General features: G+C 32.5%; 4 protein-coding genes and 1 long non-coding RNA gene across 5 annotated transcripts; 3 read left to right on the forward strand and 2 right to left on the reverse strand.

Annotated features, from left to right (window-relative positions):
• Positions 1–510: 510 nt before the first annotated feature.
• On the reverse strand, positions 511–3,090 carry LOC123716565. Its single transcript, XR_006754575.1, has 3 exons — positions 2,830–3,090; positions 964–1,263; positions 511–695 (listed from the first exon to the last, which is right to left on the reverse strand). It is a non-coding gene; the product is annotated as an uncharacterized LOC123716565 (long non-coding RNA).
• Positions 3,091–4,599: 1,509 nt separating this feature from the next.
• Positions 4,600–8,840, forward strand: LOC123716693 (pancreatic triacylglycerol lipase-like). Its single transcript, XM_045672550.1, has 6 exons — positions 4,600–4,791; positions 6,099–6,150; positions 6,363–6,511; positions 7,589–7,831; positions 8,178–8,526; positions 8,740–8,840. Exons 1-6 carry the CDS (start codon positions 4,743–4,745, stop codon positions 8,795–8,797), a joined length of 900 nt encoding a protein of 299 aa, XP_045528506.1. The 5' UTR covers positions 4,600–4,742; the 3' UTR covers positions 8,798–8,840.
• Positions 8,841–10,338: 1,498 nt separating this feature from the next.
• Positions 10,339–14,000, forward strand: LOC123716193 (pancreatic triacylglycerol lipase-like). The gene is made up of 6 exons (XM_045671804.1): positions 10,339–10,433; positions 11,068–11,203; positions 11,621–11,769; positions 12,010–12,258; positions 13,073–13,403; positions 13,566–14,000. Exons 1-6 carry the CDS (start codon positions 10,382–10,384, stop codon positions 13,621–13,623), a joined length of 975 nt encoding a protein of 324 aa, XP_045527760.1. The 5' UTR covers positions 10,339–10,381; the 3' UTR covers positions 13,624–14,000.
• LOC123716460 lies at positions 13,837–16,360 on the reverse strand. The gene is made up of 5 exons (XM_045672223.1): positions 16,297–16,360; positions 15,280–15,426; positions 14,897–14,989; positions 14,233–14,455; positions 13,837–14,053 (listed from the first exon to the last, which is right to left on the reverse strand). Exons 1-5 carry the CDS (start codon positions 16,358–16,360, stop codon positions 13,837–13,839), a joined length of 744 nt encoding a protein of 247 aa, XP_045528179.1.
• Positions 16,361–18,844: 2,484 nt separating this feature from the next.
• Positions 18,845–23,378, forward strand: LOC123716461. The gene is made up of 8 exons (XM_045672225.1): positions 18,845–18,917; positions 19,155–19,310; positions 19,389–19,478; positions 19,556–19,900; positions 20,017–21,036; positions 22,135–22,647; positions 22,896–23,064; positions 23,132–23,378. The coding sequence occupies exons 1-8, from the start codon at positions 18,845–18,847 to the stop codon at positions 23,376–23,378; spliced, it is 2,613 nt and encodes an 870-aa protein (XP_045528181.1).
• The last annotated feature ends 854 nt before the right edge of the window (positions 23,379–24,232 follow it).

Here is a 24,232-nt window from a genome sequence, read left to right on the forward strand (position 1 = left end):
ATGGGAGCATGCTCTTATATTTTTGTGGGAACAATACACAAACACGTATACACGTATACAAGATGATCTAAGTCCGACCAGTCGCCACAAATAGTACCCGTTCACGAGTACAACGCATGGCCAGCTATCGAACCCCTCCCCTTATAGAAAGGGAGTCACGGTTTGTTACCTAACATTAGTTATATAGGTACACAATGACCAGTGACGGAAAATCCAGAGCCTGAATGAATTGCATATTTTTAATTGATAAAAGGTAGGTAATTCATTATTTTTGTTTTCGCGTGGCATATCATTCATTGATTGATATGATTTCTATCATAACATTATATGATAACATTAATAAATAATACATATTAAGCCCTAGGATAATTACACTACGTCACAATAATTTATTAAACGATATGTCTTAAGAAAACTATTTATTAAACGAAATTAAATATAAACTTTTGTTTCTAAATAATATTACGATTATAAGAATAACGCTTTGTATTGATACAAACAAAAGACTGACTTAGCGAAAAATTTAGATACATAACCTCCTATCAAATGTGTTTAATTAGTTATAATTTTTATTTCTATAGAAATACGATACGATTAAAATATTTTTTTAAATATTTGAGTTGCATCCTTGAAATTTTGGTTATTAGTACTAGATAGGCCAATTAGCTACAGTCGTTAAGCCAAACAAGCCGTTACTGAAAATAAAAGGAAAATAAAGTCAATAATGTTAAAAAGATACTGACGATATTGATATTTCATTACAAACTAAACATTGAAATTAAACAAAACGTTTATTTACCAATGCGATATAGACAAGAATTGTCAAATTGGGAGAAAAGGGGATTTCATTTTATCGTTGACCATTAAAAAAAAAACGATTGCAATTTGAATTACACCTGAATTAGTTATACCATTACGATATACTGTAAAAAATCTACCTAGTTGAATTGGTATTACACTTACCCGTGTTTGCCGAGATTCGCGTTACCCATGTAAAATTAATTGCCATGACAAGTGGACACCTCAGCTTCGCATACATTACGGCATTGTCGCCTAACCTAATCTTATGTGTGTGTTGAACAGTTGCAGCAAATAATTCAGTTGAGCCTCCATGTGAGCATGAGCTGGCATCGTATCCAGGTTGGGGATTTCTTCGACCATTGGGGTAGAAGGCTGCATGTGATGGATTTATGATTCCAAGTGTCCGTCCATCGGTATGGATTGCTTCGTTTCCATCCTAGGAAATACCAACTGGGTCCAAATCTGGAAAAATATAGAAGGTTCAATGCGGATGTCTTAGGTTTGATATCTGTTATACAATAATGATTGTTGGTATGGATGATCACTGGTTTGCCGAAACGAAATATAGCAGAATTTGTTGCTGTGTATGCTGTAACGGGTATTTTTCGTATGTTAACCAACACAAAAATATTGTGTGTAGTAAATATATTTTTTTATGTAATAGGAGGCTGATGTTAAGTGAACTTTTCTGGACTTATTTGGATTTAGATGGTATTTATTTCAAACTTGTTTAAGGCAGTACCTGCGAGAACGCTTAAATGGCGTCCAGCATTACCAACATTATGTATATAACAAACTGAAGTCAACTAGATAAAGATTGTTCCAGTTTCCATCAGCGGTGTTAAACAGAAATTGAATAGACCCAAATTATTCCAACATCTGGCACTAGTCTTGCAACAGTGTTATACTCTTGACCAGCGAGACGGTGCATAATAATAGCGTTACAGTCCATGACAGCTAGGAAGGCTTTAGTGAACATTGGGTTTATGTGAGGGTCAACGATGCCCTTGGTAGGACGATTTCCTCTGTAGTGATTGTTTGGTATAGGCTCTGCGTTTACATTTTGAAGTTCTTGGCTGTTGTTGGGGTTTTGTCTATACTGAATATGTCAAATATAAAATATGAGTGGTCTTTAGCTTATATAAAAGAGTTAAAGCTTTGTTATTGCATGTATGGTTCGTCAAAAAATTAGTCCAATAAAAAACATACTGCACATTTCCTAATCTACAACGATTTGTCAAATTTTAATTAAATCAATCAGTCAATGATTTATTATGTCTTTCGTTGTGGGCTTACTCAGCAATAAAGCTATGATAGGCTGCGATTAGCATTTCTTAATGAAGCCCAATCTCGTGCCACTATTTACAACTGATTTAGCGAGTTTAAGCGTGGACGTAGCAATCTCAATGATGATCCACGTGAGGGACGTCCTTTAAGAGCGACTACTGAAGATAACATCAGTGCGACGCATGATAGAGGAAAATAAGAGAGTGACCTATCGGGCAAGTTATAAGTCAAGTTTAAAAAATATTACACGAACTTTTCGACGTCAGGAAGCTTTGAACTAAATGGATTCCTCATACTATAACCAACGACACCTTCGCATGGACTGGTGTCAGATGTGAAGGTGTCGTGTGTCGAGTTGTCAGAATGTTAGATAAGTTCGACGGCGGTAACTCAAATGCTGTATTTGACATCGTCACAAGTGATGAAAGCAGGATATCAGCTCAGTGGGTGTTTTCTTTCGAGGATTGGCCAACTAAGGTGTAGAAAAGAAGAAGACAAGGAAAAAACATGATTGACTCATTCTTTGGTCGGAATGGTAATTTCGCGACAGTTGTTCTAGAAGATGGAAGGATAGTTACTGCAGACTGGTCAATCAATGTCAATCGCTGTTTGCCTGTTGTTTTGGAAAAAATTCGGAGATTACTTCAAAAACAATAAAAGTATTGGCAACTTTCTACATTAAGTCGTTTTTCATTTTCTAAACATTTTCAGTGTTACCTAGGCAGTACCACGATGATTTACCTGGTGCAGAGTACGAATAATGTTTATCAAGCCAAGCCTTGGCTTCAATTCAATTTCTGGCTTTTTTACGTCAAAAAGCAATGCTTTATTAATAATCCTAATCCTTTTTATTCATTTAAACAAACCAAAGTCCCTTCACTCAAAATACTTCTCACAAACTACGACTAATACGTTCGACGGTGGCGAAATTTTTAATACACGTATCTGCGTGAGGCTTGGGGCTAACTAAAAATCATATTAATTTAATACTAGTAGCGTGTAAATAAAATAAATATGTGTATGTAATATATGTGTCAGGCTACGAACTTTACAACCAACTGGTTTTACCACGGGGTTTTTGACAAAAAGTATTGTGCGAGACGTTTGGACGGGCTTTTGTCTGACACTTGTATATCTACAATTATGTATGTAGATATCTACGTATATATATATAATGTTTATTTTATCAAATACGACGATGTATTTTTTTTCTCCTTATAAAAAATGCCTGCAAAACTGTTCTGTTCTAAACGTAGAAAATAAATTATGCTACTTAGAAAATATCATTATATTCGAATCATTTTCATTAGAAATACTGATATTAAATAAAGTATCATAAGATATTTAAAATGATATATTTTAGTGTATTAAATATTAAGTAAGGTTGTTGAGGACATAGAGTAAGATCTAATGTTAAAATGTGTTACTAGATGGCGTTAATATCCATATTTGAGCGTGATAAACTGATTACGCTTAATATTGTATCGATACAATTACATCGAGATAGTGGTGGGTGTAGCCAGTCGCTCTTTTAATAATTTTGATGTTGAGGGGGTGGCCTAGTTAGTGGCTTTAGCGTGCGACGCTCATCCCTGAGGTCGTAGGTTCGATCCCCGGCTGTGCACCAATGGATTTTCTTTCTATGTGCGCATTTAACATTAGCTCGAACGGTGAAGGAAAACATCGTGAGGAAACCGGCTTGCTTTAGACCCAAAAAGTCGACGGCGTGCATCAGGCACAGAAGGCTGATCACCTACTTGGCTATTTAATTTACAAATGATCATGAAACAGATACAGAAATCTGAGGCCCAGACCTAAAAATGTTGTAGCGCCTTTGATTTATTTTTATTATTAGAATAATAGTGAAAATAATAATGGGTCGATAGTTCTCTTCATTTCTTGCCTCAGATTTAAAATTATACGATTTTAAGAATTTGCCGACTTTCGACTGTCTATATATAATATATTTTGATTCTATCTTAAATTTACGTTTCAGAAATAAACCACAAGCATAATCGGTAGAGAAGGCCATTACAATGACATTGGCGAATAATTTAAGGCCTTATGTTTTTATAATTTTTAATCGTAATTCTTCAAAACATTAAGTTTGGCCATATATGGCTATTGTTCTGAAAAGAAAATTATATAAAGTAATATTTATTAGAAAAATACAGTTCATTCATATCTTTGTTTATATAAATAAAGTTATAGTATAGAAGTAAAATAAGTACAACGCTGAAAGGGCTATAAAATAAAACTGTATGTCATATGTTATATATAAAAGGTAAACTATAAACTATAGTAAAAATATTATTTCAAATACATCATTCTTTTATGAAAAATATGATTAGATTAAACGAAAAAGTCAAACAGAGACTTTAATAGTCAAACTATTATCAATGCTACACTGTATTATATCTCACCGATCGGTATAAATATTCAAATATTGGTGACTCGTTTCATATATAAAATCCACATCGATAATATTCAGACTTCTTCAACCGCATGTTTAAAATTAAGCCGTTTACCAGATATGCATTATATTTCTCAGTATTTATCTGATATCCTATAATTATTGTTTGATTTATAATACCCACGATAAGTTTTTTGTATATAATAGATCGTTACTTTATACATTTTGTTTTCGGTTGACAATGTACGCGGTAGTTAAATGTGCCATCGTCCTATGCGTGGCTTTGCCAGGTCAGTTGTTTTACTATATATATTGATAATGTGCATTGACATACTGCGTGTGTAGTGTTATTCGAGAGTTTCCACCTATTTGCATTTAAAACAACGAGCTTTAGATTAATACTTAGACTGAAACAATAATAATTTATTTAATTAGACATTTACAAGTCACGTAGTATTTTGTAGTGTTTGTGTTCAAAATTACTAACTACAGTTAATTTAGTATAAGTTAGATGCAATGACAAACGCTACTGCAACAAACGATAGGGTATCTACTGTATAACCTGCACCTGCAGAGACGTAAGGGCAATTCTGTTTCCCTGATATAACAGCCAACATGTTGTTGGATCTCGCGGACGTACCGCACATACAGCAAGCGAGTATTTTCTCGCATAGAAACAGTTCACATTCCCCAGTCCACATCCACGCACTGCAATAGGGCGGAGCTCCTAAAAAAGTTTCTTGTGAATGTTAATTAATACGAACATCATACGCATTAATTACATTAATTACCTTTTTAATCTTAATACTTAACTTTTCAGTGGCATTAGGCTATATGAAAAAATAACAGGCGCTCAAATGTCGCAGATATCTTATTTCATGTTTCTGTGATCTGTGTGAATGGTTGCATATAGCAAATACTTAATTATAAAAATATTATTAGATTATTTAATAAGTTTCAAGGTTGTATTAACAATCATTCATAGTAATCCGTTTATCCAATTTTGATAATGCTATCAAAAAATGTACCTTATCCGTGTTTCCTGTGTAATTATTTAATGTAATTTCTATAAAATATAAATTATGTGATAATTTAATGCTATAATTACATTTGAATAAAAACGTATTTATCAATAAAAACATACTCAACACACTTGGAGGAGGTTCATAAAATCTTCAAGATTCGATACAATAATTGTAATTCGTCAGTAATAATGAATAATTCAATTATTTGGAATTTGTCTTGAAGACACAGGAATCATATATTTTGTCCAAAAACCTTACAAGAATGTATATATGATCTTATTATATATGGTACACTGCTGTAATACTGGGTACAAGTATTTATTAGATTTGAACCATTTATAATGATATTAATACTAAGAAACAGAACAGAATTCTAATTAATATCTTAGAATATAACCTTAATGTAGCAGGAATAATATAGCGCTGAACTTGAAAAAATATCATGGTTGGTCCAATAGGTAATATTTAATTATTATATTATTCATGTGAAACTTTTTAATTATTATATTGTGTGTAAGAAACGTTTATAATATTGGCCATAATTTCAAATTAATTTGTAATATTTTTTACAGCGCTTGGATTTCCCATGTCGGTGAATGATGTCGTTTTTCACTTGTTCACTAGGTTTGTTTATTTTTTATATTTAAAAAAAAACTTTAATTTGCCTAGCGCTTCGTATTGGTTGGTTACCTAAATGGCATATTGGTATTTTGTTATTACGATTAATTATTTCATTAATATACATTTTTAAAATTTGTGGTTAAAATATGAAAAAAATTATGTTGGCAATGTTTTAGATCGTTTCAATAATATAATGTACTTGAATTGTATTGTAGGGGAAACCCAACTACAAGCGAGCCACTTCTAGCGTCTATAGCTTCAATATCCCAGTCCCGTCATTTCTCCAACAGCCGTAGAACAATCTTCGCAATTCACAACTATGGCGAAAACGTTTCTGGAAACTTCATAGCTTTCGTAGCTCCAGGTATCTATATTAATAATTTAAAACCAAACCTTTATACTAAAGTTAACTTTTGATCAACAGCAAAATAAACTTAATAACTTAGGAATAGATATAACCGACGATTGTTGAAGCCTAACGATATGTGGTGCAAAAAAGGCAATATTAGATTAAGCATATTACGTTAACTTTAACTTGATTTAGGACAAGATTCGAAGTAAAAACTCAACACCACATACGGAACATACGGAAGTAAACTAAGTCTCAATTCTCTAAATGATGACTGCGTATTCCAAAAATACTTCGTTCAGGCTTAGTTAACGCTTAACATGGCACGATCATATAAAAGCCAAGAAAGATAATACTTAATAAGCTTCGTAACATGAGCCGGCTATAAGGTAGAAAAGCCGCACTCAGTATGGAGGATAAACTTCACATTTACAAAACTGTGATAAAACCAATATCTGTTGCTCTGGGGGTCAACAAGGCGTTCTAATATTGAAATCCTACAGCGGCTACAATACAAAACTCTATGAAATATGAGCGATCCATAAATGTTTGGGAATCACCACTGTGGAGGAAGACATTGAAAGATCAATCGAACAATACAGTAGGAGACTTCAGCAATACGTCAATAGGTTCGGGCCTCTTTGAAACGGCGGACTGCGTGTTTCGGCTTAGAAAAGTGAGACTCTCCGCAGTTTGATAGTTTGCGAGTTATGTAGCGAAAACAAATTATTGGATTTGCTAATTGCCTCAAAATTATATCATAAAATCTGATAAAAGCTGGGCTGGTTGCAGATCGTTAAAATTAAAAGGTTTAATTAACAACCTTTTTATTCAATTCAATATCCATACCATATTGTTCTTTGCATAATTTTAATATTTTAGTAAGGTAGAAATTTAGTAAAAACATTTTTAAAAATGTTAATTTCCTTACTTAAGAACTGGCAAAAGATTCCAAGTAATTTTGGCATTAATCTTTTGGAAGTCCATCAGACTGATGGTTGGGAAAAATACAGAAATACGTTTAAATATACGTTCATAGCAGTTTTGTTGTCTGTGGCATAATTTTTGACAATTTTTAAATTAAATTCATAGCCCTGCTTGCCGCTGAGGATGTTAACGTCGTCGCAGTAGACTGGCGCTCTGGTTCGTTCGGATACGTCGCTGGCCTCGCAAATGTTCCCCAGCTCGGTACTATAGTTGCTAGCTTCGCTAATCTACTTTTCACCTATTTTGGATATAATTCCGACAATGTCCGCATCGTTGGTGTCGGCCTTGGAGCTCACGCCGCTGGTGTTGCTGCTAGAAAAATGAATGCAAACATTCCTCATATTATCGGTAGGTATTATTCAAATATTTTCCCTAGTTTTTAACACAGTACATCTTTAACCACCGGCTATGCATCTATGAACTTTCTTTCTATGTGCGTAACATTCCAAAATCCCCAAAAGTCGACGGCGTGCGTCAGGCACAGAAGGCTGATAACCTATTTGCCTATTAGATTAACAAATGATAACGAAACAGATATAGAACTCTGAGGCCCAGACCTAAAAAGGTTGAGCGACATTTTTTTTTAAATTAATAAAGCAACAAGGTGTAAATTTTGTATCCTACTTATATATTATCCTACTATAAATATTAGTCACATAAATTAAATTAACTAGTTAAAAACAATATCTTTCAGCCCTGGACCCGTCACTAATAGGTTGGACTCAAAATCCGGATAAATTGAGCACCCGTGATGCCACCTTCGTGGAGGTGCTACACACCACGGCCGGAAAATACGGTTATGATCTGCCTCTGGGTCATTTAGATTTCTATGCAAATGGCGGCGTCGATCAGCCTATGTGTGGTGATCTTCCCGCATGCTCTCACAGCTATTCCTACGTATACTACGCGGAGTCAATCACGGCTGAAGCAGGCTCTGGTGCTAAATTCGTCGGCACTAAGTGTACTTCTTATGAACAAGCTAACTCTCTTGAATGTACTGGCAGTAAAGATGCTACTTTCGGGGGAATATCTGCCAAAACTGCGTAAGTTAAAATATTCTAAGTTTAATATTGTTTATATTTGTTTTTTATATTAAAAAAACATATTTTCTGACACTAGGCATATGAGCCCATAGTACAAATCTATTAAATCTGTCTGTTTTATAATATATCAATCTTACGACGACTGATATTACAAATCTATTATATATCGAATATAAACCGAGGGTTACCTAAGTGATAACATTTGTTTTTCAGAGTTTCTGGGATATACACATTCGAGACCAATTCCCGGAGTCCTTTCGCGCAAGGATAAAGAAGAAAGATGTTATTAAAATAAAGAGGTTTATAATCAGAAATTGGCTAGATTTTTTCCTTGTATGAAAATGAATCACTTGCACTGCCCCATTAGCGTAACCGAGTTGCACCCATTTTCACTGATTATATGTGATAACAAAGCTTCGTCAGCCACCTTACTCCATTCTTTGATCGCGTCACGGTATTCCCATTCGATTTTAGAAATAGGTCACCGATATTTTGGTAATATTCCACAGTCCCTAATTTTAGGAAGACTTTGATTGATAACATATCGACACGACTGCGCCAATTAAGTTCAGTGACGGTTGTAGTATGGAGATGTTTAATTAAAACTCTCTGTTTGAAGCTGGTTAACAACTGACTTTTATGGTTTAAAATATGAAATTATAACTCACGTAAAGGGGTAGTGGGGTTGCGACGTTAACAAAAACAAACTTGGCTTATCCAAGAGCTCATAAATCTAAATGACAGTTACTAGTGTTAAAATCTAAAGGGCTTTTATTGGCTTCATGTGTGATTGTTTACGCTTCTAATTAGTATCTAAAATATTTATATGTAACTCAACTAAAGTTTGGTTACAAAACTCGCGATCTACTTTTTTATATTTATTTTAAAAATACAAACTAATTGTTTTCGATAAATAAAAGTAGATGGAATTAGAAAGAAATTAGTTAAATTAAAGTATCTTAACACGTCCCCAAAACGGTATGAATAATCGCTGGTTTATATGATATCCACATTATTGGTAATCTTTTATTGATTATGAATGCCATAGTAAATATGTCCAATCGCTTTTGCTTGGAATCCACAGAAAATCTTTACACAGTTTTCATTTGATTTGATAATATTTGTATCTATATTATAGAGTAGCTTCTGGTACCCCGGCAAAACAATGTATTAGGAGTGATAGGCCTTTATATTATCGCTTGGTATTGTTCTTAGTGCTGACAGTGATTTGTTCAATTTGTCAGTAAACAGAACTGTCAAATTTTAAACAAAAGTTCGAAAGTCTTTTTTATTCATTACGATTTAATGTATTAATAATAAGATGCTAAGTAATTAAATCTAATAATAATAATAATCTTAAATCTAACAATGTTTTTTTAATGCTGTACGACCAACCGCAATAAAATGTATTATCAAATTATTTTTTCAACGATTGAGCAACTCAAATCGTTGATTCAGAACATTGACACACTTTTCCGGAAAAACGGGATAGTATGTATTATTTATTCAAACATATATGTTGATTCATTTTACCGAATGTTCAATGCAGTTAATACAAAGTTTCTATTAAAATTATTGCTCGATATTTTTTTTCAGGAACATATTTTTATGACTTGTGTATAAATGAGGTATTTCAATCAAAATCTAAAATTGTTAATTATTGTCAAAAACATAGTCCAATTGTAGATTAAATTTGTGTACTTTTACAATAACAACGCTATCAGTGATTTTTTATGGATTACATACATTAATTATATAAGATAAGCAAATTTTATCTGACATCCTAATAATTATTTTGAATTCAAACGTATTTTGGATATCTGAATCACTATACGAGGTAGTGTATAGATTGAAAATGATTAAAATTGTTTTAATAGTACTAGGGGTGTCTTCTGTTTTAAGCTGGGGTGAGTAAAATTTTGTAAATTTTGTTTTTATTTAGAAGTAAGACCTTGAAGTAAAAATTGCGATCACAGTCGCCAGTCAGAGTGTAATCGCGCCAACTTGCCATGTATATTATTTCCAGGAAACACTTTTTTTAGTTTAATAAAAATAACCTATCTACAATAATAAAAAATAGGGGTTGATCGTAGAGGGGTTACAATTAAGGGTATGTATTTTTGTATGCTACATCATATAAAAACAAACAAAAATTGGGGTGGACACCCCTTATCACTAAGGGTTTGGAAGATAGATAGTAGCCGATTCTCATATTTACTAAATATGCATAAAACATTTATAAGCAACGATCGAGCCGTTTCGGAGTATGGGAACATAACATTGTGACACGAGAATTATATATATATATATATATATATATAGATGGACATTCCCTGTAACATTTTCTTTTGCTATAAAACAAACAGTAACTATAACGTTCTGCCACGACAGTGTTTTAAACTTTTTAAATCTTATTTTATGTAAGGTCTTGGCTATCCAGTATTTATTTTTTCTACTTTCCAAGGAAAGTTTCTACTTTCATTATTACTATGTAATTATTTCACAACCCCCTATTTCATGAAATCAATTAAAACATTTCAGCGCTACCAAATCCAAACCATATTAGTGGTTTGGATTTAACAAAATATCAATTAGGTGCTGATAATATCCCGATAGTTAGTTATGATGCTAACAATTTTAATCCCGACGTTACCAATCAGTACCATCTATTTACAAGGTAAATTATTCCGTATTTTGTAAAATTTATTTTAAGATGCCGTTGAAAATAGAGGCTTGGTATTGTATTATTGCATTAACATTTATTGAACAACATAACACACATGAGTTATAAATCGCACTTTATGCTGTTAGATATATGAGATTTGTAATATACCGAAGTTCAAGCTCTTACAGTTGTTAGTACTTAGTAAGACTGTTATACTCAAAATCAGAAAAATAGTTGTAAATTTGTTATTATGTGAAAAAACAGCGCAAGTCAGATACAACATTTTAAACTGGGCTTGGCTTGTTAATGTCTATTGTAAAGATTAATTTTTTTAACATTACTTCCCATTGAATATCTAAAATATATACATAAACTTGTCACTTTCTGAATGCACAATACCTGACGATAATGTATATTTCTCAATTTTAGGTCAAACCCATTGATAAGTCAGCCTTTGGTTATTGGACATAATAATATTCTATCACAATCCAACTTTAATAATAATAGGAGAACTGTGTTTCTCATTCACGGATGGTTGAACTCTGCTACCTCAGATTTCAATAGAGAACTTGTACCAGGTAAAGAAATATAATTAGTTTCAATTCAATCAATACTTACACTATACGAGTAGTGTAAATTTTTATATTATGCACAGCGTTCCTTAGATGGTAAGAATGTATCGTTTGATTATGATTTGGCATACGCAATCACGATCGCGTGCATATGAATGGATTAGAGATGCCATTGGCGAAGTCGTTTTACTAATCCACCTCGCTTCAAATTATAGTTCCTCGTTTACTAATTTGATATTTTTTCAGTGTTACTTTCTGTCGAGGATCTAAACGTTATTGTAGTGGACTGGTCTATTGGAGCAAATTCACTAAACTATAGGATCGTAAATACAAACGCTGTGAAATCAGGTGAAGCTGTAGCAAGATTCATTGGCTGGTTAAGCCAACAAAGTGGAATAAGTTTGGAACAAGTTCATCTCATTGGTCATGGACTTGGAGGTCACCAAGCTGGTGTTACAGGGAGAGCTTCTTTTGGAAAAATCGGTTATATTACAGGTATGATAATACTCTATGTTTGTTAGTTGCCTAAGATGATCTTTGATCTTCTTCGACAAACGGCCTAGTATTTTATACTGCTGTAGTGCCTAGCACGTTTGTCTACAAAGCGTGAGGTCACGAATTGTAATCCTTGAAAAGGTCCAAAAAAAGTACAAACTTTGAAGAGGCGGGAAGACTCTGATTTTGTTTAAGCAGTAATTTGAAATATTGAGTATTAAGAAAAACACTTTTTGAACGGATTAAAGGTATGTATTATTATTAAAAACTTATAATTATTTACATAATCACCGTGACCACGCACGCTGAAAAGCACGCGAAACATCGGAAAAAAATTAAAATTTAGAATTATGTAAATAATTATAAGTTTTTGATAATAATACATAGCTTTAATCCGTTCAAAAAGTGTTTTTTTTATGTGTAAAAGCTATTTTAACAAAAGTCAATACTATATTGAGTATTGTTTGTTGTTTCAAATGTTAAATTTCAGTTTTCTATATACGTCAATGTACGTATACTTACTTGTTTTCTGTTTCATATATATTGTTTATCTATGTAATCAGTTCCGGCTTTCACTATGTGTTTGTATATATATATTAGCTGTAAGATTACTAATAATTAAATAAATAAATACTTTTGTGTGCTTATCATTCGTATGTTTTAACGCAGATTAACCGCTTTGACCGAGCCGTTCTCTACTACGTTCAGCACTAATTATTTAAAATCATAAAAGTATTTTTTAAAGTTTTGTTCTTTATTAAATTAAATTAACTCACAAGCAATCTTTATAGTTAGAATTTTTTAATTATTTCAGGTTTAAATCCCTCATTAATTGGCTGGGTTACCAACATTGATCGACTTTCTCCCAATGACGCATTATACACAGAAGTGCTTCATACAAACTATGTACATGGTTATATTGGCGATTTAGGACACGTTGATTTCTATTTCAATGGAGGAATATCAATGCCCGGGTGTGACTCAAACGAATGTGACCATGACAGAAGCTTCTTATACTTTGCTGAGTCGATAGTGTCAGGAGGCTTTACAGGAAGGGAATGTTTGAACTATTATGCCGCTGTTTTAGGGATGTGTGATTTTCACCCCCGTCGTCTACAAATGGGCGGTTTAAATCCCAAATATGGGTAAGTTATTCAACTTTTTATTGTAGATATAAAATATATAATATTCAACATACATTTTCAGAAAATTTCAGTTTAAATAACAACTTTGAGAAGGTACATGCTGTGCCATTAGGAGTGCACTGAGCTGACACATTAATATGTATTAAGTCTTTATTATTTTAGAAAAACTGGTGTCTACTACTTGGAAACCAACCCCTCCTCACCATACTCACAGGGATAATAAGGTTAAATCCATCACGGGATGACAATGAAAAAATAAAGAAATAAAAATTTAACATCTTTATTTATATACCTAGTTAACATTAAAGCAATAAATAGGACAAGAAGTGTTACTTCAGCTTAAGATCATCATAAGTCGTGAAAGCTAGAGAGCTTGGCAAGCAAAGCTTAATACTACAAAATGCTTCTTTTGTACTTTTTTAAAATGATTTTATCACAGATGATTAGGATGTTTAAAATATTTAGGCCCTCGTCTTTGAGGTGCTTCAGAGGGTGTGGGTGGGGCCACAGTTGTTGTAGAGTTACGTTTAGCTGGTATATCTAGAAGGCTGCTGAGAAATGCTACACCTTGTTCTGCGGTTTGGTAGACACTGGCGAGGAAAGATTCGGCATCGAATCTGTTGTCTTCCGTTGTAGATTCCTCAGTAGTCCTGTAGGAAATTAAAATAAAAATATAAATACAATTTAAAATTCATATTAAAGAAAACATCTATACAATTGGTTATAAAACATGTGTAGTTCATCCAATAAAATATGCATTAGGGCCAAGGAAAAAAAACCTGGAAAAAAAACGAATGATAATCGCTTTTGTAATAGGACAGCTACTCACGATTCCCCTTCAGGCTGGGCAGGTGGATCTTCCATTTCCATTCCACCGGGAGTCGACTTGAAACAGCCAATGGGAAATTCTAACTGCCCCTCTCCTAAAAGTCTAGGTTCCAACTCAAGGCATCCTCTAAGACCGTCGGCGGTAGGTGCCAAGTCACTGAATTTAGCACAAACCTGGGCAAACTTCCCGAACACTTGAAGACATATAGGTGCCGGATTGGTACCTATAAAAGGAAGACTATAAGTTATTTTTGCGTAAAAGATGAAAATTGTAAAACTCTTGAATATTGAAGATGATTTAGCATCATTATTAGTTCTTATAAAATAATAGAAGTACTGTCTACAAGTACAGGTATTGCTAATGAGAGATTCTAGATAATTTTAGCGTAACAAATAGGTTTATGGTCGATAAACTTGCGTTTTATATAGACCAAACATCACATTTATTATTTGTTCACCATTGGTTTTAATCTTTGATTAACGTCATATTATTAATGTACAAAAACAAGTGCTTATTAGCTACTCTGTTATTATTAAAAAACAGTTACATTTATAAGCTTAAAGCAAAAAGCTTTCTAAATAATACGTTGATACCGGAAAGTCAACTTTCTACTAATAAACCTGAATAAATAAATGTTTTATAAATAAAGTTTCCGCTCATTTACCTTGTATTTTTGAAGTATGGAGTAAATTTTTTCCGTATGATACGTTGACTGAAAATCCATCTTCAGGAGATAAGTATTTCATGTGAACACACCCTTAAATACAATGTAAAATTTATATTAAACAAACGAATCAAAATTAAAAAAATAGGTAATTAATATTGTTACAAATGTTATTACAATTAAAAATTATTTTTTCATTAAAATTAATTAGTAAATTATATTTATTTTTTACAACAAGTTCTTGAGTTGGTGAGAAGATTCTGATTATCAGTAATTCAATAAAAGTATCATTTATAAAAAATAAAAAACAAATCTGATATGGAGCATTAAAGCGACAAACACAATATGAGACTTGGTTTCAAATTGTATACTTAAGGCTTTACCTGGTCCTCCTAGATCAACAAATGTTATATTGAAATCCACACAGCAGACACAAGCTGGGCCCTTGCAAAGGCAATTTCTATTAGGCTGGTCATTCCTCAGTTCTGGTACTTCGATCAACTTCTTACCATCTTCCCAGTCTAGGAAATCTATAGCATATATTATAATATAATAGTTCAATTATGTTTAAAGAAAAACAGGTCATCAATGATAGACTTTAAACATCTCCATTTTCTATTAGGTTTATGCGGAAATAAAGAGTTTGTAAAAGTACATAATTTAAAAGGATCCAATAAATAAGGTAAGGTATTTGTGATAATAGATGCCTTACAAAAGCAGAAATTTTAAAAGTCAAGCTTTTAAACTAAAAATAAAATAATACATAATATTATTTAGATTGCAGTATTATACGAGACGTGAAAATGTTATATTTATAACAGGCTTCAATAAAACTTTCCATTACATTATACTCGTTACGTATATATCATAAATATTCCAAAAGAAAATGTTTTCACAACCAATACCGATTATGACGCATTATACATATTAATACCTAATTTGGAACTCCGTTTTAGGTAGTCTCTTAATACTTTCACATACACTTTCACTGCGTGCAACCACGATAACTAGCGGTCATTGTTCGCTGCGAAGGACCGAGAGTTCGTTATGTAATACTCAACTTTTGTTATGCTTATTCGTATTATGAAACTACATTCTTTTGTATTCAACTTGGTTAGGGCGTAATAAAAAAAAAATTCAGAGCTTTCTGAACATATTAATTTAACGCGTAAAATGATTTATATTTTAACATATGACAAAACTTTCATTTTGTTTGTTGATTGTTATAATATTATTATAATTTATTACTTCATATTAATTCATATACGATATTATATTTTTAATTCAAGATTACTTTAAATTCAAGAGCTTTTTTAATGTTAAAATGATGTATATAATTAAAGTGAAATAAAACACGTATTTAGTTTGTTTGAATAAATAATTGAAAATTTGAAACTCACCTAAGATACTGGACCCATGTGCTAATGCAAGAATTGCGAGGAACGTAAATGTTAATTTAAACATATCGTGATAGCCCGTTATATTTACACGAAAAACGAATAATAAATGCGCGGTTACGTCTCGAATGAGGCGACGTTGCCAGAGCTCAGCTAACACTGCTCCTTGCCTCCGATCTCCGGCCGTTTCACCTCGCTTACTATCACAATAGACGGTGAAATTCAAAATAAAGCAATATGATCATGCACTGAGATGCACCGAGAAAGCTGCGCTTTTAATTTTCCAACTTTATTCATACAACGACGTTTAAAGAATTTTCGCTTATTATTGACGAAACAAAATTCTATCCTCTTCATTCCTTTGGCTTGAATTCAACATCCGAGAAAAAAACTAAACGAAAAGTTATATTATGTTTAATTGTTTTTATACTAAAAAGTATTTTAGTTACTAGTAGTTTTGAAGTTTTAGTAATAAAACTTTTTAAGCTGCAGGCATGTAACATATAAGAATGTAGCTTCGTTTATATATTTTTATTCTAGATTTGTATTTATTTCAATTCCTCTGTATATGAAATACACGGATTCTAGCAGACAGTGATCCACTGCTCTATAAAGTGGTCATTGCACTTGAAGGAAATTAATTCATACCATTAGAATCTATAATAGGACAAAATAGAGATTTGATCAACCAATAGAGTGAGTCAATAATATTAGACATAGTGTTGTATGGTTTAGTTTTATAATTATACATGCAGCCTATCGATCAGAGAAAAGGTATCGTCCCTATTTTCCTGATTCTATTATTTAAATACACCTATCTAATGAGCTCAGTAAGTTTATGGGATCATTAAACCTCTTGCGCTAACAAATAAAAAAGAAAATTTGTTCGAGTGTATGTTTTCATGCACACTAAATGCATGTTATAAATATGTATAGGCTTATCATTCGGAAGTTTGATTGAAATGCGCTCGTTTTTTGTACAATGCGGTATTGTCTTAATTATTATATAATATATTTATTCACGGAATGTTAACCAACTTTTTTTATCGTTACATCTTTAAGGAGTATCATAAAACATGGTGAAGACTTATGGAACACAGTTAAAACATATATTTTTAGCTGCTGTTGCATTTATTAAAATTTTCCGTGTATATTAACTCTATATGAATGGTAAGATTCACATTTCTTGCGTGACCTACCTGTTTTTGTATAATGTGAGTTGCTTCCACATTGACTATATTAATGTATACTGGAACAATTAGTATGTAAGAGGAAAACGTACATTTCTTAGATATTACTAAAAAGTTTAAAATATTCTATTAATTGAAATAAAAAAATACATGTTTATATAATAAAGCTTCTAGAATTTCCGACGTATTTCATCAAAGTAAATATGAATAACAAAAACGAGACTGTAGTCAGACGGAACAAACTTTCTCTCAGTAGAAAGTGACCCTAGTAGTTGTGGCTGACTTGATAGGCGCTGTGTTCTTTAATATACACATATTATTTTCAACTTTAAATAAATGTATTAACATTTGTTTAAAATATGAATATTGTGATATAACCTAACCTAACCAAAATATGTGTATATGTAAATCCCCGGTATTAGATTTTTGCATCTGTTTATTTATATTTTTCTTTATGTAGTATCATATCAGATAAAAAGTATAATTTATTGGTCAGAACTAGGACTCGAACTCAACAAACCAGGTTTCGAGGATCAGATTCGAATCCTTAATACACTATGATTTATAAATGTAAAAGAATTTTATTACAATTTTTGAAATTTAGTTTTATGATTACAAATATTATTAATTTCCCAATGGTGTATAACGCTAAATACAATTGTTATATGTGAAAGAAAAATTAGTTATAATAATTTAAACAAACTAAACGTAAAATAGATGCATTTCCCTATCCTTGATCATTACTTTGTAAATTAGTCCGTGCGCTTGACACTGAATTCTACATAAGCGGCCAAGTGAGTCAACCCCTCCCTCACGATGTCTATACGATAGATAGAGATAGTTGTTCCTTGTTTTCCTTTCTCGCACGTCACTTCACATTTCTTTCGTCGGAGTTGTTATATGGAATCAGTGCTGCATTCGTTGGCGTCGCCTCCGTTTTAGGGCTGGATAGTTATTTCTAATAATTACATTAATTGGACGTGAACCGCCACACGGGTGTGACTACGGTTGAAATATTTTTAATCGTTTCATTTTGGGTTCTAAATAGAAGTTTACAAGCAACGTAAGTTTTTTTTTAAAATTCATATGATATAGTTTATTAAAATGTATTGATATAGCAGTATTACATTTATCAGTGTTTAATATTAGTATTATATAAAATAGTTAGTTCTTCCTAAAGAATTCAACGCGCTTGCGGCACGCCTTTCTATGTATCAATTCAGAATATTTTCTTTAAGAAAATACAAATACATATAAGTAAGAGTAGAATCAAGAACGAAGACCGTCTATTAAATTTTTATTAATATACTGTTTTATATTAAGTGATTTTACATTAATTTCAGGCATGGTTGAGCTCCAAGATGAAGCTCTCCCTGATTTTTGAACTTCTTATGATATTTGTGCTACTTGCATTTGCCGCGTCAAAAAATATCAGTGAGTATTTTAACTATTGTTAAATGCGATTTTGAATATATCTTAACATACATATGTCATACAACGTAGGTCATATAACTATCGATTGAAGAAATCAAGCAAAATTATATAATAATTATTCGAATAATGAGTAACAATGTCTGGCCAATTGTGAAAGTGATTAATAAATTTATTACTTTTTTCAGTTCATTATATATTCGATTACTATATAAATATTCATTGTTCTTTTGTTTATAGATAAACATAGGAACAATATAAAAGGACTCCGGAATAAGGATGATGATAATATTAAAATCGAAGACAATAGCTTGAATAGATACTGCAAATGTTCGGAATCACTGTGCAATTGTTGCAGAGATTTTTCAGTACCAGTTGTTAATTTAAACGGTCCAGGTAAAAATAAAGAAAGTTTGTATACCATGTAAATATAATAGACATAGTGAATTATAACACAATGTTTTTTTTTCACAGGATGTGCAGCTCTGAGGTATTTAAACGGAGATAAAATGTCTATATCGTTGAGTTTTGGAAAGAAAGTCATAACAAATAGGACAGTTGCTAGTGAGTATTTTTTTAGATTTAACAAACAATTTCTGTATTTTATTATTTAATATTTTTGACAATTATTTTACTTACAGGTCGTAAACCAAGTCCAGTATGCATGCCTCTTCCTGGTGGTATATCGAAATTCTGCGGACGAGTTTATAATATTGCTAAAGCTGGCGAAGACTTTCGTGCTTGCCTTGGGTTAGAGTTACAATCTAAAAGCACTGTTGAAGCTGCAGTAAGAGTATCCTGTTTTAAATTTGGACCCAAAGGTGTGACGTCAGAGCCAGCTGACCCACTGCCGCTTGTACCTCAGGATGAAACAGAAACTGAGGATGATGACGATGATGATGAGGAAGAAGACGACTTCGGCTTGGACGCTGATGATGACGATGACGACGTTGATGAAGAAGAAGATGATGATGACGATGACGACGGTAGTTCTTTGAATTTTTCGTCAAGACGCCATATTACAAAATAGAAATGAATTAGAGTTTATATAAATGTATTTTATGTCATTACGTAAGTTAGTAATATAATTGTTTCTTTTTAGGTGAGATCGATGCCGTTAACGACGTAGATAGTGCTGATTATACAGGATTTAGTCTTTTAGGTGAAGACTTATTAGGAGGCCTGTTCGGATCTAGCGATGGGAAAAAACCCAACAAAAATCGAAATAAACAAGCTCAAGTTACATCCAGTTCTACAACTACACGTCGACCAAGACCCAATCGTAGGACAACAAGGAGACCAAACACGAGAACAACACCAAGACCAATAACCAGAACCACTACAGTTAAAGTAAGGCCTATTAATCGTCGCCCAACTAGACGACCATCCAACAGAAGGCCAACACGGCGGCCAACAACTTCAAGTGCTGAAAGTTTCCCTATTTCAAATATAACAGAAATGTCATCTGGTTTAACTTCTACTAGTACAGAATCACACTTAATAAGTCAATCACCAATGATTCAAACGCAAAAAAATCCCGGAAGTTCAGAAATGACTGATTCAAACGAAAAAATTGTATCCGGAAACAACAAAATACCATCAATATCTGCAACAACTCCAGTTACTGCGACTAGTTTTGAAGATTCAGGACTAGAAATGTCTTTGGCTCATATTACTGGACAACTTTCAGTTATGCCAGCAACTCAGATCATTCCAACTCTATCAAAGGACTCGGATACAAAGTCGAGCGAAGAACAAATATCATACGAAAAAGTGCAAACAATAACCCCTAAACCTCATTCAACCATTCCTTATGCAACAGTTGTTGATGATGACGATGCAAACGAAGAAACGGTTCAAATTGTTCAGAGCCTTGATTCTAATTCTGGAGAACATGAATCTGATAAAATCGTTACTGTAGATGAAAGTCGCGCACATAACAACGACTATCGTTATGAAGAATTAGTGATGCCTAAGAAAAAGCGTAGAGGTGAACAGTTTGAATTAGAAGATTTAGATGTTTTGGATCTGACTAAAATTGGTGAAAGTGTTGGACATCAATTGGGAATATTTGGACGTCATAAACGCCAAAACCAAAATAAACACAAAAAGCATAGAAATGGTAATGCTGATTATGATATTGTTAGTGGACTGGATGCAATCAATGAAAGTCTTGGATTACCGGATATTGAGGTCGCACGTAGAAGAACAAACAGGAGACAAAATAAAATGATGCGTGATTGGTCAAGAAAATAATCCTACGACACTTTTAGTAGTTAATTTTAGCTAAATTATTATTTATTTTATTTATTCAACTCTGTAAATAGTTAATTTTAAATTATTTATTACCAATAAAATTCCTATATTAAAGGCGTTCTACAAGTATTTCTTTGTTTTATTTACATATTTGATAGTAAGATAGTAAAATATTATTAAAAATATGTTACATTCAATTCGATAATCATTTTTATATATAAATTTAACCAATAAAATAAACGGTGTGATGAAGACGAAAGAAAGGTAAAGACAAAATCAGAAATAAACGATAATATAAGATTATTTTGCTAAAACAACAGTCCATAAATTATTATCTCTATATAATCAAAATTTTAATATGCTATCAGTAACATATTGTTTCATAGAAATACACAGAACAACTATTTTTATAGACAATACACAAATAATACATACACATTAAACGATGAAACTAATTTATGAAAGCGTGCTATTTTAATACAATAATGGTTTTGATTTATTTTTAATAATCTATCTAAAAATAATGAAAATATCTAAGTAAGACTGAATACAATACCTTATAAGTCATCATAATCATATTCTGTTTGCGTCCCCGTTACAGAAAGTAGGAATCAATGCTGTCATTTGAAGTCACGACTTTCTCCTGACTGTACATTAAAATTTAAAACTTGTTTATGTTCAATGACCGTAGAACAGAAACTCTGTATTGAAACTCAGTTAGTAGATATTTAAATAGGTGGATTGGTCATGCAACAGAACAAATTCAATCAGCAAGGCAGGCGCACCTGTTGTAATTAAAGGATTTTTTTGCTATGTTTAGTTTTAAATATTTTTTTATCTTCCTGTTTGGAAGTTTGTCATTGTGCCATGGGAGACATGGTATGTTATTTACAATTTTCTGTCTCGTTATATTATTGTAATATTGGAATCAAGTTGTGAATAAATATATATATATATATTTTAGGTGAATTTATAACAAAAGAAGATGGGAGGTATGATATTATAAACTTTAAAGTGCCTGAAAGTATTTGGCAACATGCTTTTAATCCAACTCCCGTGCTCAAATCTCCAGTGACCATTGTAGTTCCAATAAATGTAGCAGACAACGAGGATAATGAAATTATATATGAGGACGAGAACGAAATCGAACCAATTAATGATTCTCCTATTGAAAATGTACCAGTAAGCGATGAGCCGGTAAGCACTGCACCTGTGACAGCTGCAGTAACAGTGTCCGATATAACCCAAAAGCCAATTGTTCAAGATGAGGTTGCAGGCCCTGTAGGCAACGTAAACGGATCATTGATAAGATTCCCATGCAATTGTAGATCTGGCCAATGCGGCTGCTGTACGGGAGCTGTATTAGAACGATTTAGAACTAAAGCGTGTGGAAATATATCTTTTATTCCGGAAGATTTCGTTTTTGATGTAAGATTAAGCATTAACAACAATACAGTAATTCGCCGGCGTGTTTCAGGTATTACTTTTAAATACCACTATAAATGATGGCATTCACTGAATTTGATTGATTTAATTTTGTATGAGAGAAATGAGATAATATACAGTTTATTATATAGAGAATACAAGAGTATATAAGATACATTCAAAAACTAAACACCGTCATTATTTTACCGCTAAAAAGATTTTAATTAATTTTAATGAAGTCTTTTAAAGAAAGTTTGACACAAGGACTAGTAGTTGTATGATTATGTATACTTTTTACAGCGAGTGATCCTCCACCAATATGTATCAATCCAAGAAGAGCACCATTTATTCGTGTTTGTGCTGAAATAAGTAACATTCGTGTACGAAATGGAAACGCTTTCGCCTGCTTGGATATTAATGCAGATATCGCTGGATTCACTATTTACTCAGCCTCGTTTAGATGTTTTGGGTATGTAAGCTTGAGATAAAACAATTGCTTTTAGTATTACTGGTTATATAAATAACCTATATTCTAGATTGGGATCGGCTGGGGTCCAAACAGGCTTGAAACCTAAGCCGGTGTCTTCCGGGCCGCAACCTGTAAATTTGTTTGGAAACAGTAATAATAACAATGAAGGGACTATTTTGGATGCTGCAGGCGCACTTTTAGGAGGAGAAGGCAATCGACCGAATGGGGGACTTTTTGGAGGTGGTAATGATGGTCCCTTGGACGCAATTGGTGATGCTATTGGTGATATTTTTGAGGGACGATACTTTGACTAGATGTATTAAAAGAAGCTATTTATTTTATTTATTACTTATTCTAGGAATTAAACACTAAATTTAAATATAATGCTTGGGGTTTTAATTTTCCTTTCGTAGTGAAACACAGGATAAGTTATGTAGTGAAAGTAGTTAAGACATGATAAATAAATTAGCTTCCACCATACAACCTGTTTAAATATCTAAAGCGCAGTGTCGAGTCTTATTCACACAACGCTCTCAACACTTCGCGACTTGTTGATGTTCAATAATGCCTCAAATAAGTTTCGTAGTCATTATAGTGACCTTGTTCTGTGAAATTGTAAACGGAAATGCAACGGATGTTACAAGTATGTGCAATTATTTTTATAATATTCATTTACTTACGTTCAATATATAATTTTTTTATTTTATTAGACAGCTATACAAGTACAGATGTAATTAACCTGGAAGAAAATGTGCAAAACGACACTGCATCACAATTATTAATCGACAGAATAAAGATGGGAAATTTTTCTATATTTTCACCGAACGCAAGGCAAGAAAGTAGTGAAGAGGAAGATGAACCGACTCCAAATAGAAGGTGTACTTGCGCTTTAGGTGTGTGTAAATGTTGTACCGGGCCCGTGTTGGACCTTTTCAAGCAAAAAGCATGTATGAAAGTTACATATCATCCAGGTGATTTTGCTTTCGATGTGGCAATGTCGCTGAACGATCGAACACTTTACGAAAACTCAATGTCAGGTAAACAAAGCGAGACGTAATAAACATACCAATTTGTTACTTTATACAAGTTTTTTATTGTGTTTATTTCTAGGTAAAAATCCACGGCCTATTTGTATTAATCCACCCAGAATGCCCAATTTAAAAGTATG

This window comes from Pieris brassicae, chromosome 11 (assembly GCF_905147105.1).
Source record: "Pieris brassicae chromosome 11, ilPieBrab1.1, whole genome shotgun sequence".
Classification (NCBI taxonomy): Eukaryota; Metazoa; Arthropoda; class Insecta; order Lepidoptera; family Pieridae; genus Pieris; species Pieris brassicae.

Excerpts from the sequence above, each read along its gene's own strand:
- LOC123716461 (XM_045672225.1), top strand. The coding sequence starts at position 18,845 with ATGAAGCTCTCCCTGATTTTTGAACTTCTTATGATATTTGTGCTACTT. Across the intron at positions 18,918-19,154 it reads TGCCGCGTCAAAAAATATCA|ATAAACATAGGAACAATATA; the intron begins GTGAGTATTTTA and ends TTTTGTTTATAG. Across the intron at positions 19,479-19,555 it reads AACAAATAGGACAGTTGCTA|GTCGTAAACCAAGTCCAGTA; the intron begins GTGAGTATTTTT and ends TTTTACTTACAG.
- LOC123716193 (XM_045671804.1), top strand. The coding sequence starts at position 10,382 with ATGATTAAAATTGTTTTAATAGTACTAGGGGTGTCTTCTGTTTTAAGC. Across the intron at positions 10,434-11,067 it reads GTCTTCTGTTTTAAGCTGGG|CGCTACCAAATCCAAACCAT; the intron begins GTGAGTAAAATT and ends AAAACATTTCAG. Across the intron at positions 12,259-13,072 it reads AAAAATCGGTTATATTACAG|GTTTAAATCCCTCATTAATT; the intron begins GTATGATAATAC and ends TAATTATTTCAG.
- LOC123716693 (XM_045672550.1), top strand. The coding sequence starts at position 4,743 with ATGTACGCGGTAGTTAAATGTGCCATCGTCCTATGCGTGGCTTTGCCA. Across the intron at positions 4,792-6,098 it reads CCTATGCGTGGCTTTGCCAG|CGCTTGGATTTCCCATGTCG; the intron begins GTCAGTTGTTTT and ends TATTTTTTACAG. Across the intron at positions 6,512-7,588 it reads CATAGCTTTCGTAGCTCCAG|CCCTGCTTGCCGCTGAGGAT; the intron begins GTATCTATATTA and ends TTAAATTCATAG.
- LOC123716460 (XM_045672223.1), bottom strand. The coding sequence starts at position 16,360 with ATGTTTAAATTAACATTTACGTTCCTCGCAATTCTTGCATTAGCACAT. Across the intron at positions 14,990-15,279 it reads TGTTGATCTAGGAGGACCAG|GGTGTGTTCACATGAAATAC; the intron begins GTAAAGCCTTAA and ends ATTGTATTTAAG. Across the intron at positions 14,054-14,232 it reads GCCCAGCCTGAAGGGGAATC|GACTACTGAGGAATCTACAA; the intron begins GTGAGTAGCTGT and ends AATTTCCTACAG.